The sequence below is a fragment of the Takifugu flavidus genome, chromosome 6 (assembly GCF_003711565.1).
Source record: "Takifugu flavidus isolate HTHZ2018 chromosome 6, ASM371156v2, whole genome shotgun sequence".
NCBI lineage: Eukaryota > Metazoa > Chordata > Actinopteri > Tetraodontiformes > Tetraodontidae > Takifugu > Takifugu flavidus.
Genome location: NC_079525.1, coordinates 13275329 through 13292981, shown reverse-complemented (window position 1 = coordinate 13292981; position 17653 = coordinate 13275329). Strand labels below are relative to the sequence as shown.

General features: G+C 43.7%; 4 protein-coding genes across 14 annotated transcripts; 1 reads left to right on the top strand and 3 right to left on the bottom strand.

The window, feature by feature from the left end:
• Positions 1 to 206: 206 nt before the first annotated feature.
• On the bottom strand, positions 207 to 3293 carry dctd (dCMP deaminase). Of its 3 annotated transcripts, XR_008950834.1 has the most exons (7): positions 2218 to 2809; positions 1996 to 2095; positions 1501 to 1636; positions 1090 to 1206; positions 895 to 991; positions 371 to 604; positions 207 to 317 (listed from the first exon to the last, which is right to left on the bottom strand). XR_008950834.1 is itself a non-coding variant. In XM_057034519.1 (6 exons), the coding sequence occupies exons 1-6, from the start codon at positions 3169 to 3171 to the stop codon at positions 520 to 522; spliced, it is 555 nt and encodes a 184-aa protein (XP_056890499.1). In that variant the 5' UTR covers positions 3172 to 3293; the 3' UTR covers positions 207 to 519. The 3 variants fall into 3 exon arrangements, 2 of the variants coding, with proteins under 2 accessions (XP_056890499.1, XP_056890497.1); XM_057034519.1 differs by lacking the exon at positions 2218 to 2809 and adding an exon at positions 3152 to 3293 and having other exon boundaries at positions 207 to 604; XM_057034517.1 differs by having other exon boundaries at positions 207 to 604; positions 2218 to 2844.
• cisd2 (CDGSH iron sulfur domain 2) lies at positions 3049 to 5917 on the top strand. Its single transcript, XM_057034522.1, has 3 exons — positions 3049 to 3272; positions 4240 to 4454; positions 4540 to 5917. Exons 1-3 carry the CDS (start codon positions 3170 to 3172, stop codon positions 4627 to 4629), a joined length of 408 nt encoding a protein of 135 aa, XP_056890502.1. The 5' UTR covers positions 3049 to 3169; the 3' UTR covers positions 4630 to 5917.
• Positions 5918 to 6221: 304 nt separating this feature from the next.
• Positions 6222 to 12454, bottom strand: si:dkey-162b23.4 (sodium/hydrogen exchanger 9B2). 8 transcript variants are annotated; one of them, XM_057034515.1, is made up of 13 exons: positions 12197 to 12454; positions 10968 to 11144; positions 10451 to 10652; positions 10210 to 10380; positions 9664 to 9806; positions 9437 to 9564; positions 9110 to 9285; positions 8881 to 8987; positions 8607 to 8756; positions 8286 to 8394; positions 7658 to 7794; positions 7389 to 7572; positions 6222 to 7279 (listed from the first exon to the last, which is right to left on the bottom strand). In XM_057034515.1, exons 2-13 carry the CDS (start codon positions 11076 to 11078, stop codon positions 7218 to 7220), a joined length of 1680 nt encoding a protein of 559 aa, XP_056890495.1. In that variant the 5' UTR covers positions 11079 to 11144; positions 12197 to 12454; the 3' UTR covers positions 6222 to 7217. The 8 variants fall into 8 exon arrangements, with proteins under 8 accessions (XP_056890495.1, XP_056890496.1, XP_056890489.1 ...); XM_057034516.1 differs by having other exon boundaries at positions 10968 to 11177; positions 12197 to 12286; XM_057034509.1 differs by lacking the exon at positions 12197 to 12454 and adding an exon at positions 11247 to 12160 and having other exon boundaries at positions 10968 to 11177.
• Positions 12329 to 17190, bottom strand: bdh2 (3-hydroxybutyrate dehydrogenase, type 2). 2 transcript variants are annotated; one of them, XM_057034520.1, is made up of 10 exons: positions 17110 to 17190; positions 16277 to 16367; positions 14903 to 14981; positions 14434 to 14530; positions 13921 to 14029; positions 13567 to 13627; positions 13282 to 13395; positions 12835 to 12893; positions 12670 to 12762; positions 12329 to 12595 (listed from the first exon to the last, which is right to left on the bottom strand). In XM_057034520.1, exons 2-10 carry the CDS (start codon positions 16346 to 16348, stop codon positions 12542 to 12544), a joined length of 738 nt encoding a protein of 245 aa, XP_056890500.1. In that variant the 5' UTR covers positions 16349 to 16367; positions 17110 to 17190; the 3' UTR covers positions 12329 to 12541. The 2 variants fall into 2 exon arrangements, with proteins under 2 accessions (XP_056890500.1, XP_056890501.1); XM_057034521.1 differs by having other exon boundaries at positions 17099 to 17147.
• Positions 17191 to 17653: the final 463 nt, after the last annotated feature.

Here is a 17653-nt window from a genome sequence, read left to right as displayed (position 1 = left end):
GATTTCTGGTCAGCTCGTTAATTGAAACATCAGATACTGGAATTGGTTAGGGTGGTTTAAACCTGGTATTTTTACCTAACATGGATGTTTAGTCTTCTTAAAAACTCCTAAACCCCCTAAAACTATTCAAGTACATCATATTGCTATTATAACTATGTGAGGTAAATATAGTAATTTGAGTGTGAATGCAGACAGACACAGAAAGGTCAGCAGGTCTGTATTTTATTTGCATATTTACACATTTTCAGACACTCAACTCCCAAACCAACATTGCAAGAAAAGTCTTAAAATATTTCCCTCAAGGCGCAGAAACACCCTTTAAATAACAGGACACACAACTACTGCAGGTGAATTTAGAAGCAACCCACCCGATGCCCATGAATATTTGTTAAAAGAGTTTGATTTTTAAAAAAAAAGTAATTTAAGAGATTTTCTGCCACGTTTTATAAAAATTTAAAATGAAATTCCGAATCACCAGTTTCACTTTCACACCCAATGAGGCCAAACGTCCACGTTCTTTTACTCTGTAGTGTTGTTCAGTTTTCCAAATTTGTTGATGGAGTTAAAATCAATCACGATCTGGGTCCTCTTGGGCACAAACTGCCTGCCAAGACATCAGAAATACAATATACAAGCTTTAAATTTACACAAACGTTTAAAAAAAAATGCAAAAAAACCCCATCAAGGTTTCTTGATTGTGTCTCTAAATGTTCCCACAGTAAAATCTGACAATGCTCATTAAAAGCTCCCGTCTGCTGATGCTGCACGGTGACCTGCATGCATCAAAGGGCTGAACTTTTGATGTCTGAATGCCAAGATTTTGCATTTTCTATTAAACAGATAATTCTGAAAATAACCCTCAACAGTAACCTGCTGACAGGAACCTTCCCGTACCTGTACTGAATCCCAGCCAAGTCAAGCAACCTTCTGGAAGCGATCATTCCTGGGGTGTTGTGGTACTTATCGGAGAGGTAGATCACCTCTTTCAGACCTAAAGAAAAGAGGTGAAAAGCAAACACAGAGACGTTTGTGCACATTTAAAAAAAAGTCTCACTCATCAGAGTTTGTCACGCACCCGCAGACACCCACCTGCCTGGATGATGAGCTTGGCGCACTCGTTGCAGGGGAACAAAGCCACGTATATGGCGCAGCCTTTCACGTCGGCACTGTTCTTGTTCATGATGGCGTTCATCTCAGCGTGACACACTGTAATCACAATGAGCACAAAACGGAAGCGCGCAACATTTGAAATCAAGGGAAATATTGATATGACCATACAGTGTGCACCAGCTTATACACGGAATCAACTTATATGGGAACTTATACGAACTTGGGAACTGTATGTGGATCAATATATTGCTCGCCCAAAAAACGCCAGCGCGACTTTATCGCCCTCTGGTGGCTGAATGCAAAACTACAATAAACCTGCGATAGCAATTAAAGCCCTTTTTACTCTTCTTAGACGTTGTAAACGATTTCAGTGTTTAAAACACTTCTCACCATAAGGATATTTGGTGTCGAGATGGTCTTCGGCGGAACGGCACCAAGGCAACAGGTCGTCATCGCAGCCATTCGGCATTCCATTATAACCAATACCGACTATTTTTTTCTCTTGGTTCACGATACATGCTCCCACCTGTGGGGGGAAAGGAAAGAGAATACTTGAACAAACAAACGACTTAAATTTCCAGGCCTTGGTGGTTGAGGTTAGCGTTTTATATCCAATTATTAATTACCCTCATTTATCACCTAAAGTATGACAAAGGGCAGATGTGAGTACAACCTTAATCCAATAATAAGATTTATTAACTTCACGGAGCATATGACCAGTTTCAAGAATTTTAACTCGGACAATTTTAGATCAGACACTTTTGCATGGAACGTGTAGAGTTCATAACCAGAAGAACTGGATCATCAGGAACTGGATGATCGAGGAGGTTTGCATCACTTTATTCCTTCAATCTTGCTGGCTGCAAAGGAAATGTGAAATCACACCTGTGAACTTGGATCTTTACTCCTTTGTGCAGACAGGAAGGCTACAGCCATGAAGTATTCGGGCCACTCCAGGTAGTCTTCTCTTTTCCCGGTAGAGACGCTGCAGGGAAAAACACACACACACACACACCGAAAGAAAGAGATGTTCCGTTTACTAACAGACCGTGATGTTGAAAACACGTCTTGTTGAATGCACAGTAGAAAAAGGTTCGGGCTGTCTACCCGTTTAAATGTGCAGACACCGCTTCTTTATCTTCTTCCATCGTTCTGCAGGTTGTTGACACGCGACAGTCAACAGGAAGTAGCTGGAGAAATTTCCCGCGGGTAGTCACAATAAAATGCCCAGAGTCTAGACTCGAAGGCTCAATGCCGACCGATTCACGAATACAGTATAAAAATATGGTAAATTCATCTTTGGCTATGAAACAGTAAAGTTGCATGCAATCATTTTAGATGTGCAACTATTACTATGAAGAAGGTTGGGATGTTCGTTAGGAAATCCGTTGTCTGGAAGACCAAACTGTGGGGAAATTTGTTTCCAAATAAACTCACAAACCTGGCTGAAAATATAGAGCGGCTCTAAAAGCTTTTTTATATGTATAATTTAAGAGATTTGGGTCAGTTAATGGTTTTCTCCTAGATGGGGACAGGACACAACCGAGGAGAAAAAGTGCAGTAGACTGTCACTTGAAGTCAAGATTCTTCCTACCATTTAGGATTAAGGACTAAAAATGAAATTCCAAGTTCCTACAAAGGAAAAGCTTTTCCTTGGCTTTGTAACTTTTTTACGAATAGAAGTAAAACGTTTAATAACACCTAGGAAATCCAAATTGCTTTTTTTTTTAAAAACAAAAAAATAAGTTAGTTGGCGTCGTTTAGATAAAGAAAACAACAAAGTTGCGGAAGTCGGCAACTCCTCGCGATACATTCCTATTGTCCAATCAGATGCCACCAACTCCTCCGGGGTTGATTGGTCACGCAAAGTGACGTAACAACGTAAGACGTTCGTTGTGGTATTCAGGAAAGCCTTTACGCATTTCTCGTTTGGTTCCCAAACGCTCACGACAGAACCTTACGTACCGGCGACACACTGCGCTTACAAATATACGCAATGACATGAAAGAACCACAGGAACCAAGTGCAACAAAATACCTACCACACTAAGAACGTCACCATGGTTTTGGAAACTATTTCCAGGATAATAAAAGTCCAGCTTCCAGCTTATCTGAAGAGGATTCCGCTTCCGGAAACCATCGGTGGATTTGCAAGGCTAACAGGTAAAAGAGGAGCAGCGTGTTGCCCCGACTTTCTGCACATAACTTCGTTACCCCTGGCTCTTCTGGACCCAAGAGCCTGCACGTTGCCCTCCTGTGACTGACAGGGCTTCTCCAGGGCTTTACTGTCGTTTATTTACTCCTTTTTCTACCGGAAGTTTAACTCTGTTGTGGCCTTAATAACCAGTGTCCGGTACAGGCGATCTAAACTGGACAGGTTGTTCGTGGGTGTGAATGTCATCTGAAAATCTGTAATATATTTGCATCCTCTGCTGTATTAACATACTAAATCCGGCCAGGCTTTAACTCAATATCAATGGGGGCTTTTAATCCATCTTCAGCGAGTTAAAGTCAGTCATTAACTCACTTTCGACTCCCTGGTGTTCAGGCTCTGGAACACCGATACTGAAGAATGTTGTTCCGAGAACCAGTGAAAGTCCACTTTAACTCGACCTTCTTCCGTCACGGACCATTGAGAAGGTTCAAATGTTGCCTAAAAATAGCCCGAAAAGCTAAACTAGCTGCAACGTTTTGGTGAATATTGAAAGGAGAGAACGGTTTCACCTGTCACCTGATGGCTTTAGGCAACATTAATATTGCATTTTTCTTTTCCAAAGACATGAAACGATCAATAGAGAAACTGTTATTGCTGCCTCTTGAATTAGGCACTTAACTCGCCTGTTATGATATAAAGTTTTTTCATTCATTGTAGATTAAAACTAAATAACCATAAAGGATCATCTCCAATATGAACTGAGCCTCTTAACTCATTTGTACTATTTTATCAATAGGAAAATTGTAAAGTGTAATAACATTCATACAAACCAATGGTCCATGTGCTCCCCTTTGTGATGGAATCAGTGATGTTCAGCTTATTTTAATATATGAGAGAAAAAAAACCCTATTCAAGTTAGGTTGCTATAGAAGCCTCTAACCTGTGCACGTTAAAATGTTCGCATCTTGTCTTTAGTGTCCGAGTGGCTCCGGCTGCTGCCGCTCCTGGGTATCCTGGCTCTGCTGGGCTATTTGACCATTCGGCCCTTCCTGCCGAAGAAGAAGAAGCAGCGGGACTGCCTGATTAACCTGAAGATTCAGAAAGAGAACCCCAAAGTGGTGAACGAGATCGACATCGAGGACCTGAACAGCACCAACGTGTGCTACTGTCGCTGCTGGCGCTCCAAAACCGTAGGTCTCCACTTAATGACGCTTGAAATGCTACGTCTGTTTGCTTGGCTGACCTTAAAAAAAAACATATTCTTTCCTGTTTTAGTTTCCTGTTTGTGATAAGTCTCACTTAAAGCACAATGAGCTGACTGGGGACAACGTGGGACCGCTCATTCTTAAGAAGAAGATATTGTAATAGATCGCAGATTACTTTTTACCTGTTTGGCTACTTTTTTTAACAACAATCCACATCCCCCATCGCTGTCACTGTCATGTTGACTCGTTTGGTGACTCTGTTTAGTTTTTGTCATTAGCTCTAATGGGGACCAGGCGCTCTGTGTGGGGGAGGACTCAGACACAAATGCTGTAACTCTTTAATAACTTATTATCGATCCTTCCTGGAAGATTTCCCCACTAAAGTTTGTGATTCAGTGTGTTCTGTTCCCATTTACAACCTTTTATTCACCGCGTTGTACTGTATTTCTCCAGCGGCGTTCATTGTTATAAACACCATTCTCAGATTGCCTTTTGCTTTTGCCAAATTAATTCATGCTTAGGTCACGTTTATGGCTGTGAAATGATGTAAGTTATTGTGTGTCTGGAAGGCTGCTTCATACGTTGTAGACATCATTTAGGACAGGAACTCTCTGCTTAAGGAAATACAACTGGACTACCTTTAGTTTTTCATCAGCGAATCAATAATCAATGTTTCACTATTGATGCACTATCCTCCAAATTTGATGAGATCCAGGGAGATTTAACATCTCTTCTTCCCTCTGGAACCTTAAAGAAAGTGATAGGCTGTGAGGAGAGGGTACAAATATCCCAGCACTCCAAGAACTGCCAGAAACAAATTGGAAAGAAGACCCACATCAGCCCATTGAGACAATTGGGTAAGAACCCTATCAGAGGGGTCCATTACTCAAAAGAAACAGAAGTTCTGGCTTCCATCACACCAAAACAAGGCACGACTTTGGCAACTTAAAGGAGTCCAGCTGAATTTCCTTAAATCTCTTTGACCTGAATGAGCAAGACAGTCCAGGTCTAGTCCTCGAAGGCCGGGATTTCTGTCTTACCAGCTAGACAAGCCAATTACTTTTGTGGTTAAAGTGTTTTGTGCCTGCTGGGACAGAAAACCTGGCAGGGAGGACAGAGTGGGGGCAGCCCTGATCTAGATCATTCAACAAGGTTCTGAGTCAACCAAGTTCTTTTAGTTTAATTCCCACCAACGGGAACTTGCCTCTAATGTCATAACATCTTTATTCATATGTGACTGCTTGCTGGCATACATGTTTTAAAAAATAGATGTGATAATATTGTACGTGCAAGTGTTTAAGCGCGTTTTGGCTTTAACATGTAACTTTTTTTTTATAAAATCTGAATGTAACATGCAACTCAAGCTTTGATCAGATGAGTTGCTGCTATTTTTTAGATATAAGAAAGATTTGAAGCTCAAAGTGCATTAAACGTAGGTTATATTGTTATTTGTTGGTTATGTTAGTAAATGCTACAATGTTATAGAAAGTAGAGTTCAAAATTAGCTAATCAGAATGAAGGGAAGCGTAATTGAGCTTTTATAAAGATAAATGTTTTACAATCTCCCCACATCTTGTGACTAAAATTAAACCTGGGATCACTAAATACAGTACAGGGCTTTTATGAATGAATCCCAATCCCATGAAAAACAAGCATGGAATGACATCATCTTAGGTAAAGAAATACAATTTAAAAGGTGATGTGAAAGTTAAATATGCTGCATCCTGGAACAACACATCCTGCCAGCCGAAGGACCATTACACTTGTTTATTATAACATTTCTGTTTAACAGAATATTCAGTAGAAAAAAGTCACGCTATCATAAATAATGACTATAAAACACACCTCAACATTTTTAAATAGAAATTAATACACAAAAACAGGTTAACATAATAAAAAAAAAGCCATATGTAACAAAGAGTGACTGAAAGAGGTCAACTTTCAATAAAGAAAGAAAAATTCTGATTCAGAAGAAGCGTGGATAAAAACCTCTGCTCCTTATAAACTAATTACATAAAGGCTTAAAACTAAATAATTCCTGCCGTGGACACAAAAATGAAACAAAAACATTTGCATTAAATCAAGTTATAAATAAACCGTGGTACAGAGTGCAAAACGCCTAAAACCTATTTAACTGACCTTTAACTAAAACAACATGTGATTGGCTCACGTCAAACACAGACACAGAAGAATTAAAGCTGACATCGATGCTATGAAAACACTATTGTGACCGCGGTTTAGTGACCGCGTAACGAGCACATTCAGTCAGAAACCAAACCAAACATCTATTTGTTGTTCACACGGCATTGTGGTGTCAACAGAGGGGTGCGATCATTTGTTTAGAACCTGATACTCTTAAAAAAAAAAAAACCTGGAGGATACGATGGACCTGCAAACACCATCGGCGGACGCCCGTAGAAGCTGCACGGTGCTGACGGCACAACTTCAACCCAAGCGGAGGATTCGGTGTGCAAACAGTGTCGCTTATACCTTCATTCGCTGTCGGCGCGCAGGGCGGCCATCTTGGATTGCGAAATTCTGGCTCAGAGCTTGAGTCGGAATTCAGACTTCAAATATCAAAGCAGACGGCACCATAAATACAGCGAATCAAGTGTTCTTGTTGCGTTTTTTTTTTTTTTTTTTTTTTAAAGAACATCAGGATCCGACTGGCAGATAAGAGACAAAAGGAGCCACGTGGTGGCTAAAGGGAAGCTCATCTGTGGAGGCGCGCCAGATGTACAGACGGCGTCAGAGGGTGCTCTCATAAGTGACGGGAGTCTCGTCTTCATCTTCGCCCGCTGCTGCCGTGCCTGAGAAGAAGCCGGAGAAAGGGAGGGCCGTTTAAAATCAAAGAGTCCCCCGTGTAGGATCTTTACATTCCTAATAAAAAAGCTGATAAAGTAGGTTTGACTCGCTCACTGCTGACAGAGCTCTTTGGTTTTTGGAGGAGTTGAGGCCCAGCGAGCCCTATGATGAGCGCTCCAACAGGAGCCGTGAGGAGGATGGCCAGCACGGCCACCGTCAGCACGTCCATGCCGTACTTCTGCAGCTGCAGGTCGTTCTTAGTCCGGGCCATGTCTAAAGCCGTGGAGCCTATAGCAGCCTGAAAAAGAGCAGAAAAACGGGCTTCTCCTCAAAACCCACTGAAGAAAGTCCAGTAAAACAACATTCAATGAGTGCGCACATACCTGAACTGTGGCTTTGGGCATCCATGCCAGAGCTATGAAGGCTTTCTCCTTCACGTTAAAGCCGGCACACAACACACAGATGTAGGTGAAGAGGACTCGGACCAGCAGAGCGATGAGCATAGAAGCTACGCCCAGACCTGCAGGCAAAAGTGGGACAGCCAGTGTTGAGTTTTTCTTGCTATATACTATGTCGAATCAGCATTTCCTGTTTTCAGAGCTGCAGGCAAACAGCTACAAGTCTGTGAAAAAATGAAACCGTTTCATCCTAAAATGCCATTTTGCCTGAAACAGTCATATCATAGCGTTAAAATCCAACGTGGATAAAGACCTGACAACATGAACAGTATGAATAGTTGTGCAAACAGAGGATGAAGTCACGTGACGTGGATGGTGAAATCGATGATTTATAATGGATAAAGGAAGAAAAAGAAAAAGCCACAGAGTTTACGGAGTTTTGCCTATGCAGATACAAATTTACATTCAGTCCCACATTTAAATGTCAACGGCAATAGGAGCCATCGGACCAGTTATTTATGTTGTGTGTGTGTGTGTGTGTGTGTGTGTGTGTGTGTGTGTGTGTGTGTGTGTGTGTGTGTGTGTGTGTGTGTGTGTGTGTGTGCTGCCTCACCGACTGTATGCCCCTCCAGCTCTGACACTCTAATCTCTGCTCCTATCAGTCCGAAGAGCAGTGGCTGGAACACATCCCAGGCCCATCCCACCACTTCCTCCACACGTGCCTGGAGACAAACAGGACAGATTCTCTTTAAGTGAAGACACCAGTTAAAGGCCCATGAGGATCTTACTGGGGGACCAGTCAGAAACTGTAGGCTTTAAATATATATACATATATCCTAGAGGTAAAGAATTAGTCCCAAATCTCTCCAAATGATGCAGGGTGCAGAGATTCCTGTGGGCGGGGCAGCTCAGATAAGCACGTGCACGTTATTACCTTTTCTGTGCCCCAGCCAAGGCCAGCAAGGAATGCCAGCACAAGGGTGCAGAGGCCTCCAGAACCGGGGAAACCAGCCACGCTGCTGCCAAACACAGCAAAGACGGACAGACCCAGGACCAAGAAGGAGCGCTTCATTACAACATGTTTCTAGCAGAAAAATACAAGCAAATAAATACATGCAGCAAAGCATTTTTTCTTTGGTCCGCAATGTCTTGATGAAAGGCCGATGAAAGGCGCCGATGTCTGGGTACAGGCCGATGAGCGCGCCTACCTGGTCAACGCTGGGAAAATACTGGATGACGAAGCCGAGAAGAACCCCGGCGAGCAATCCCCCAGCCACCTCCAGGGCACCTCTCAGCAGGTTGTACCAGGTGGAGCCTTAAGCCAACAACGAAGACAACGCACCATTAAATGAGCCCGGGCTCCAACGTGTACCCGCCCCGTGGAAAACCCATGACGGCGTTCCGCGATGAAAACAATCACAGGCATTGACGGGATACCTGTAGCGAAGGCCACACCCAAGCACGTGGTGAAACCCGTGATGGCGAGGATGTCGTCGAAGCTGCCCGCGGCCATCAGCAGGGTGGGGATGCCCTGCTCCACGCCATAGCCGTCCTTCTGCAGCAGTAGCATGGACGGAACCACCACAGCTGGAGAAACAGCACCCAGCACAAAGCTGCAACAGAGGGGATGTTGTTTTATTTCTGTATGTTCAGTATTCATCGACTCAAACATTACACGCGTCCTTGACAGTGGAAGAGCGGCAAAAGCATGTTTTTTGGGAGCGAAATGGAGAGTGGAGGGCTGATAAGCAGCGTTGTGTTTACCCGAGGATGAAGCCCCACACCCAGGGCAGACCCATGAGGAAGTGAGAGATCAGAGCTGTGGTGCACGTTTCCACGAGGCAGGGTCCAGCTGCCACACGCACACACACCGACTTGAGCTTCCTCAGAGCCTGACAGCACAGAAACACACACACCGTGAGCTTTACACGTGGACAACATCACCGGGGAGACTGAAGGATGTACAATTGGAATCTGAAGTAGATGCAGACCGTGGGATCCAAACCGAGACCTGCTCTGGCCAGGATGACGGCCAGGGCGATGTTCCTCAGCGAGGCGGACCATCTGTAGTTGATGTACACCCCTCTGGTCACGACTGGGATGTTTCTTAGCAGGAAGCCCATCAGCAGCATACCTGCGATGCAGCAGAGGGAGTGAGGGGATCTCACGCGGATACTGTTGCACGGCGAATTCCCAGTGTTTGGGTTGGCACGCGAGACGGAGAGACTCACAGTCGGACTGGCGGGTGTCACAAATCAAAGAAAACTCCAAACTCCGCTGTCTCTAATTACATTAAAAACATGTTCCCACGACAGAACAGATGGAAAAAAGCTCAATGTGGGAATATGAATGAAATCAGTTCCTCCTGACCTTTGACCTACCAATGGATGCTACGTGTAAACAAACTAGCTTAGCTTGGATTTCTCTCGTGAGCTCAAGGCTCATTTAAGCTAATGATAAAGCTCCAAGAGGGAGTTCAAGACAGCACCATCAATATGTGAGCGATTGGAAATAAAGAGCAAATGAAGGCGTTTTACCCAGGAGAGGTGGGAACGGTGGAAGTCGGGGCAGCCGGATGAGAGACACCAACTTGCCACCAATGACCGCACAGATGAAGAGAATTGTGACGCCAAAGAGGTTGCCCCCCGGGAGACATTCGTCCTCCGTGATGGACCACACCACTCCAAAGAGGACCGCCGCCAACAGGACTGACGGGGACAGTAAAACGTCAGGTCACCGGTGAATAAGAAGCCGAGCCAACAACATTCCACCGCCTACCTTTGGTGACGAGAGAAGCCAGAAGGCCTCTCGGCGGACACGGACAGAACCTGCGGAGCAGGGGGCAGCACACCACCGGCGGGTCGGTGTTGGTACCAGCATCCACCAATGGGTTTCGGGGAATAAAATAGGTGGTCTCCTCTGTGACGTTGGGGCTGGAGCAACGCCGCACTACAACCTGGATCTGGTTCACATTCAGGTGCTGGAGATCAACAGACAAGAGCAGGTCAGCGTTGTTGACATTCCACCACATTTGTGAAGGCAGCCGCGTGGGGTTGAAGTTAAGTTATCTAAAGATAAAGCCCAGAACAGATATGAGGCAACATCCTGCAGCAAGTCCAAACAGTGGCGCAGATACTCGGAAACAGAGATGTTGGAAACGGAGGACAACGGATGACTTCTTGTTGACACCTCACGTTAGGATTACAATAAATAACTGGACATTTAGTCTTAAGTAAATAGTTGACTTTTTGTCTGACTGCTTTATATTGAGGGTTAAAATCAGAGCACAACATACCTCCACGTGGTTTGCACCTGGTAAAGAGATTCTGTCCGGCAGTGGGCTGGGAACCGGGCTGGGAGCCGGACTGGGCTCTGGGGTAACAGGTCTGGGCTGTGCGTCCTCCATGGCAACTTGCGCCGAGTGTAGCCCCGGTGGGAGAAGGCTCTAAAGGTTAAGGTCCAACAGCGCCACCTAGCGACGAAAGGAGAACTGCATCTGAAAACACTGGACACGCGCGGAATTAAGATAATCAGCAACGATCAACGGATGCGAGGGACTTTGATGTGACGTCACCTTGTTTTACTACTGCCGCTTCTTCACTTCTGATCCAATTTGCCGCGGCGAAAGCGGGGCTCTTATTAGATGCTATTTAAATACCCGGGGAACGCAACCAACTTTGCGGCGTGATTCCCGTCAAATTACTACAATGTTTTGACCAGTGCTTACAAGGACAGGCGTTAGTTAATCCAATTTGGAGCGGACTAATCGATGCCAACAGCTCGGCCATATGGTCCACGTAGCCGCGGTTAGCTTCAGGTAGCCGCGGATGGTTCAGGGGAAGTAGGTTAGCCGGCAACTGCCATGATCGACCCCCCCTCGGTCGCCGGAAGCCCTCAATCCGCAGCTCATCAGCTGAGCAAAGCCAGTGTTTCTGCTGCTGCTTCGGTCAGTGGACACATGTGCCGGCGGACGCCGCCATGGCTCCAGCCGATGTTACAGTGTTATTAAATCCAGCCATCTCCCTAACCCCATTATCGGACAAAAGCCGGTAAATAATCTTTGCCTGGCAGTTTTATGGTAGTCAATTGACAGAAAGACGGGGAAAAAAGAACAAAGATCGATTTGTCGTTTTAGTCGAGGCCGTATCGATCTAAGACAACGTGTCTTTAAACGTATATGATTCAACAAGCCGAGAACCGTAGCTGTCAACTACACACGCTGGGACTCGATGCTAGTGCTACGTTCACCACAGGTTCGACCCAATCACCAAAACCCGGCTTAATACATCAGCTCACCCCTAATTGAACTTCATCGAAGTGGTTTATATAAAAACCCGAGAGGAACGCGTCAAGAACCAGCTCCATTTTTGTCCGATGTTGGATTAAACCCTACTAGCTTGCGTGTTCGACCTGTCAGTTTCCGTAAGTGAACGCCTCACGGTGCGTTTAATTTACCGCTCCCGATCGCTTCTACCCTGGTGTTCAAAAATATATCAGGTGAATGGAAGAAGAAAGGGAACTCACCATGGCTGCTCAGTAGCTCTGACAGTCCTGAGACAGCCAGAGCAGCTGGGAGATTCGAATCAGGGGGATTAGTGCAGACTAGGAAAGTATTCCCTGCTCATGAGGGCTTGTTGATAAAGTTGGTGCAGTCACTTGGGGGTGAGAGTCAGGACCTTTAATGAGATACTCCTCAAATCTCTCTGATTGCATTTAACAACGCGTGAACATACAGGGAAAACATCTCTGTGGTCGTACATTCACTGTCGCCGTCAACCACAATCGATAAACAAATTATTCCGAATTTCCGGTTCGATTATGAGGCTTTTCCGACGTGATGAAAAGCTCCTGGCTTCAGCGCCGTCCGGTTCAGAGTCTCCAGCCTCCGTCGATGATGTGCTCCGTCCCGGTGACATAGGCCGACTACAATGGAAGGAAAGCCGCGTGGAACTGTCTGCCCTTAGTGGATATTCACACATGCTGCAGCACACGCTCACCTCATCCGAGGCCAGGTAAACACACAGATGTGCCACCTCTTCAGCCGTGCACAATCGACCGGTTTTTTGTCTCGCCATAAAGTCCTTAAAGGCCTGGGTCAGAGAAGGTCGAGTTAGAGCGTTTGCAACCTTCAGTACACGCTGATGCTACAGCAGAAGCCGTACCTGTTCCGGGTCTGCCTGGGCCTGGATTCTTCCTCTCAGGGATGGAGTATCAACGGTACCTGGAAAAGGAGGTTGCGTTCAAGTTGTATTTAGGAGATAATTCGAATGTGTCATCATCTAATAGTAAAATGTCTTATTATGCAGATAGAAAACAACAGTTCCAAGACAAGATATTTCAAGTTTCTGCCAAAAAATGAATAAAAAGAGCAGGAAAGAGCAGGATGAATTTCTTTAGGTGGGTTTTGGAGAAACTTTAGCAGCCGTCGGACAATTCCAGCAACAGCCAACGGCCATATTAATAAAAACTGTTTTTCAGAACACAAAGAATCACGTCTTTGTCGTGTATTTAACTGAATATAGGCCAAAGATTTGCAAATCACCCCAGAAATGCTACAAATCCAGAGGGAAAATATAAGGACTGTTGTTTTTAGGGTACCTGTAACTCACCAGGACAAACGCAGTTACATCGAATGCCTTGCTCGATGAAATCTGCGGCTATTGATTTGGTGAGGCCGATCACTGCAGCCTTGGAGGTACTGTAGACACACCGGTTCACAACACCTGAGGACACACACACACACACACACACACAGAAATCTCATCTAAGAGGATTACAATTGTCATCCTTCAACAACTCAAAGGCCTTTTAATTAAAGCGTCATTTTTGTCCTGCTGTCATTCGTTGAGGAGGGCCTGGTTGGGGAGTGTGTGTGTGTTGGGGGGATCATTTACCTTTTATGCTTGATGCAACAGATGCCATGTTGATAATGTTTCCCGACTTCTTTGCCAACATCTAAAAAAAAAATAAAAATTAATCAGAAGTTTGGTGCGAAGGGCTGTAAACCCTCACACCTTTTGGCCGCGTTCCGGTTAAAAAAGTCCTCATTAGGCCAGTTTGGCTAGTTTGTGGCTAAAGCTGGATTAGCGTTTGGGCCTCCCATCATGCCACAGGCTCAGAGTAATGCAGCTAATCCAGGTAGAACGGGGATGAGAGCAAAATAAAAGCATATGTCGCCTTTCGGCCGCGCCATCGTTCCTCTCCGCGGGAGTTTAAAACGTAAGTAGCGTGTAGCGGGAGGCCATCACCTTAGGCAGGAAAGCCTTGCACATCAGATACATGCTCCGCACGTTCGTGTTCATGGTAAAGTCCCAGTCGACCTCCTCGCAGTCCAAAATGGTGCCGTGGTGCACGAAGCTGTAGACGACATTCAAGTATTCTCATTCAAATGTGCGAAAACAGGAGTTTGATAGGCAAATTGTGTATTACGCTGAAAAGAAAAGAGGCCGGAGGTCAAGTAGCATCCCCTCAACACCGTACTGGGGTTGTCAATTTGCTTGACCTTTGTTAAGGAGATTTTCATGAGGTCAAGCAGAGCTTAAAGCTGATGGTTTGGGGGTTTTAGAAATGTAGTTAAGCAGGGGGACCAAGATGCTTAAAATGAAGACGGCTTATTGCGGCACTAATAAGTAAACCAGTAAATTAAACTGTATTTTAGTTACGATGTAATGCATCCAAAGGTGTAACACATCAGTGAGGATTTTTTCTTTTTGTCAATAACAATGAGCACTAAATACAAAAGCAGCCGATAGGGACGGTACCCAGCTACGTTAAAGAGCACGTCCACATGGTCGTGCTCCATGGCCAGCGCCTCCACTTGGTCTCTCTTGGTCACATCCACCACTTTGGTCCTGATGCCTGTGGGTGAGGAGAACTGTGGTGAAGCCAGACCCAGTCAGGAAAATTCTCTGCATAACAATCAAATAAGTTAAAAAAAAAAAAAAGTTTATTATATATATATATATATATGTACCGGTATATATTTTTTTCTTTCCCGCAAATGATCTATTCTATTTCATATCAACTTCCTCTATAACTGTAAACTTTTTTTTTTTTAACAGAAATTACATTTATTTTCCTCTGTTTTACATCAATTTAAATCCCTCGGGATGAGATTAATTATTTATTGTTTCTGCTGCTAAAATCCAAATCAGTTTCCATAGTCACACAAAATAGCGCCGCTGCACATGTTCCGCCAGCAGGTGGCGACAAAGTCAACAAATTTCAGACCTTGGATGCTGTCGAGCTCTTGCAGCTTCTCTCGATTGATGTCAGTTGCGGTGACTTGAGCTCCCTCCTTCGCAAATGCCTGCAGATAAAAATTACACACAAACAAATCATGTTGAAGAACTTCCAAATAAACCACATTTTCTACAGGCAAACGTCATTAAACCTCATTAAGATGATGAAAAAAGGCCAGAAAATAGAATATCTACAGTTGCGGGATGTCATTTTCGAAGCATAATGCTCCAACAGTCAGCATCAAATCACTTCTACTACTATAGCTGATGAAATGACTGCACCATTAAGCACCAAGAACACTGCATCATTAAATTATTCTTCTTAATGACCAAATGGCAAGAACTCAACAGACCCCCTGACACCAAATGTTACATTTTAATGCCATCTGACCCTGATGATCTGAGAGGCACGCAGACGCCTCTGTATATGAATTCTTCCACACTTCCACAAAAAAAGGCATCGCTGGCAGAGATAGGGATGAGATAATGACCCAATCTCCACAAGGATGCGCAAGGAGGTGGGGGTCAGTGATTTTAAAGGGAGCTGTTCCATGCACCTGTAGATGGGGCATGAGGATCGTTCTGAATTTCAAGAGCCACTACTGAAGCACAGTTATTTACTGCACACAGCAGTCTAGTGCATCCTCTGCAAAGTCAAAAAGGCTGTTTCTGCACAACAACATAGAGATGATCGAATGTTTGAACAATGTGCGCGTCACTAAAACCCTCGCGAGACGCCCGGACTACTAAAAGCTCCAATATGTACTATAAAAAGCAAAGAATGTGGTAAAATATATATATATATATATATATATATATGTGTGTTGAAATTGCGGACAGTCATGGACAGTCCCCCCCCCCCTCCACAACACAGTGGACAAACTGAGAAGCAGCTTCAGCAGCAGACTCCTGCAGCCTCGCTGCTCCAAGGAACGGTACAGGAAGTCATTCCTGCCGTCCGCCATTAAACTCTATAATTCATCCAAACCCACTCAACAATAATTGTCTAATGTTTATGTTGTAATTTTACTTCTATTTTATTCTATACTTGTGTATATAATGCTTATAATGCTTATAATATGTATATATTATATTATGTATATATTATATATATGCTTATAATATATGCTGTATATATGCTTATAACGTTCTAATCTTATTTGTATTTATTTATTCTATTTCTATACTTTGTAAATACAAAACCTAGACTACAGTTACATTAATCCACATTAGGCTGCTACTACAATTCAATTTCCCTACGGGGATTAATAAAGTACATATTGAATATATATACACACAACAGAGAAAACACAATACAACCTGTAAATTAAACTATTTTTTGTGGCGAGGGAGTTTTCATTACCATTGCTGCAGCACGTCCAATCCCTTGCGCAGCAGCAGACAGAACGATCACTTTCCCATCCAGGCGGCCCATGATGCACCTTCTTCTGCAGCTGGGATCAGAACAGAAAGAGAAGCCCAGTATTTTATAGCACCAACAGGCATTTCTCTCTCATGGAAGATGGCTGATGACTTTAAAGAGCCACTGAGGGGAGGGCTCGGTGCCCAATGATGGCAGTTATTACCTCAAATTTTTCCTTTTACTCAAAACAAAGTGACAGAATTCATGCAAAAATAACAAAACACTGATAACAACGCTGACCGGTGACACAAGAGTTAAAGCCGCTTAATAAGTCACAGAATTGGCTGTTTGGTGGTAAAGCAATAACTAACTAGTTAGAAAGTTTCTCAATAGTCTTGCCTATGCAGAGAAAACTTTTTACAGGTGATCAACTGGTGCAATAACAGTCTTTTTTAAATGACAGATCATGACCAAATATGTATATAATTTCAGAAGTCTTCCAAACGTGGCTTTTTTGTTTTATGCTGTTGCTTGAAAATGCACACTGCAGAGTGGTTTAAAGTACCTTTACCCGACAGCGAACGAATGAATTAACCTAGTTTGGGTGATATTCATCATATTCTTCGAAATGTCAGTTGTTTAATTGCAGCTGGAGCGACTGGGCCTGTATTTTCATGATCTTTACCCCCTGTCGACACGTCTGTACTCGTAAATCCGATTCTCTGAACTTGTTTCGGAAACACCAGGTTTTAGTACGTTACGCTGACAAGAATCATGGCAGATTAGCAATTCCCCCCCAGTTTGGATTTAAATCTCACTTACTGAAAACTCACCTTTCCAACTCTGTCAGCCTCAAGAGCCCGAGCAGACCCACGTGACGGTCTTTCACGCTGCTATTGGTTCAAAACCAGGAAGTGTTCGCAGGTTGTTGTTTTTTCCAAATTAACTTTATTTAAAATTGTCCAAGCAAACTTCGCGTGCGTGGAGCTCAGGCGTCATTAATCGGTTTAATAAAGTTCTGGATTTATTTTTAACATTGTTTTGAAGAACAATTAATTGAATAAGAAAGGCAACTGTTCAGTTTATTCTTTTATGGTGGGTAGAGATTAATGAAGGAGCAGAAAATTATTATCTTCCTGACTAATGTTACATTAACAAGGAAATTCATTAATGGCTTAAAAGTGATAATTATTTTTGAAAATAAAAATATAACTATATTTGGCAGCTGTACAATAATTATTTTATTTTGGTCATATGAAGATCAGAAAGTTATTTTCTTGCATTGCTGTTCTGTTTTTATTTTCATGTGCTCTGAGAATAAAGCTAATTATAAAAACAACAGGATAGAATGCATTTCCACCAGGGATTATGGTGAAT

Excerpts from the sequence above, each read along its gene's own strand:
- dctd (XM_057034517.1), bottom strand. The coding sequence starts at position 2,435 with ATGCAACTTTACTGTTTCATAGCCAAAGATGAATTTACCATATTTTTA. Across the intron at positions 1,207-1,500 it reads CGACACCAAATATCCTTATG|TGTGTCACGCTGAGATGAAC; the intron begins GTGAGAAGTGTT and ends TTGTGATTACAG. Across the intron at positions 992-1,089 it reads CAAGCTCATCATCCAGGCAG|GTCTGAAAGAGGTGATCTAC; the intron begins GTGGGTGTCTGC and ends TCTTTTCTTTAG.
- cisd2 (XM_057034522.1), top strand. The coding sequence starts at position 3,170 with ATGGTTTTGGAAACTATTTCCAGGATAATAAAAGTCCAGCTTCCAGCT. Across the intron at positions 3,273-4,239 it reads TGGATTTGCAAGGCTAACAG|TGTCCGAGTGGCTCCGGCTG; the intron begins GTAAAAGAGGAG and ends TCTTGTCTTTAG. Across the intron at positions 4,455-4,539 it reads GCTGCTGGCGCTCCAAAACC|TTTCCTGTTTGTGATAAGTC; the intron begins GTAGGTCTCCAC and ends TTCCTGTTTTAG.
- si:dkey-162b23.4 (XM_057034515.1), bottom strand. The coding sequence starts at position 11,078 with ATGGAGGACGCACAGCCCAGACCTGTTACCCCAGAGCCCAGTCCGGCT. Across the intron at positions 8,988-9,109 it reads GGGTGTGGCCTTCGCTACAG|GCTCCACCTGGTACAACCTG; the intron begins GTATCCCGTCAA and ends TGTTGGCTTAAG. Across the intron at positions 8,757-8,880 it reads ATTTTCCCAGCGTTGACCAG|AAACATGTTGTAATGAAGCG; the intron begins GTAGGCGCGCTC and ends TTTTTCTGCTAG.
- bdh2 (XM_057034520.1), bottom strand. The coding sequence starts at position 16,348 with ATGGGCCGCCTGGATGGGAAAGTGATCGTTCTGTCTGCTGCTGCGCAA. Across the intron at positions 14,982-16,276 it reads TTGGACGTGCTGCAGCAATG|GCATTTGCGAAGGAGGGAGC; the intron begins GTAATGAAAACT and ends TTTTATCTGCAG. Across the intron at positions 14,531-14,902 it reads AGAGCTCGACAGCATCCAAG|GCATCAGGACCAAAGTGGTG; the intron begins GTCTGAAATTTG and ends CCTCACCCACAG.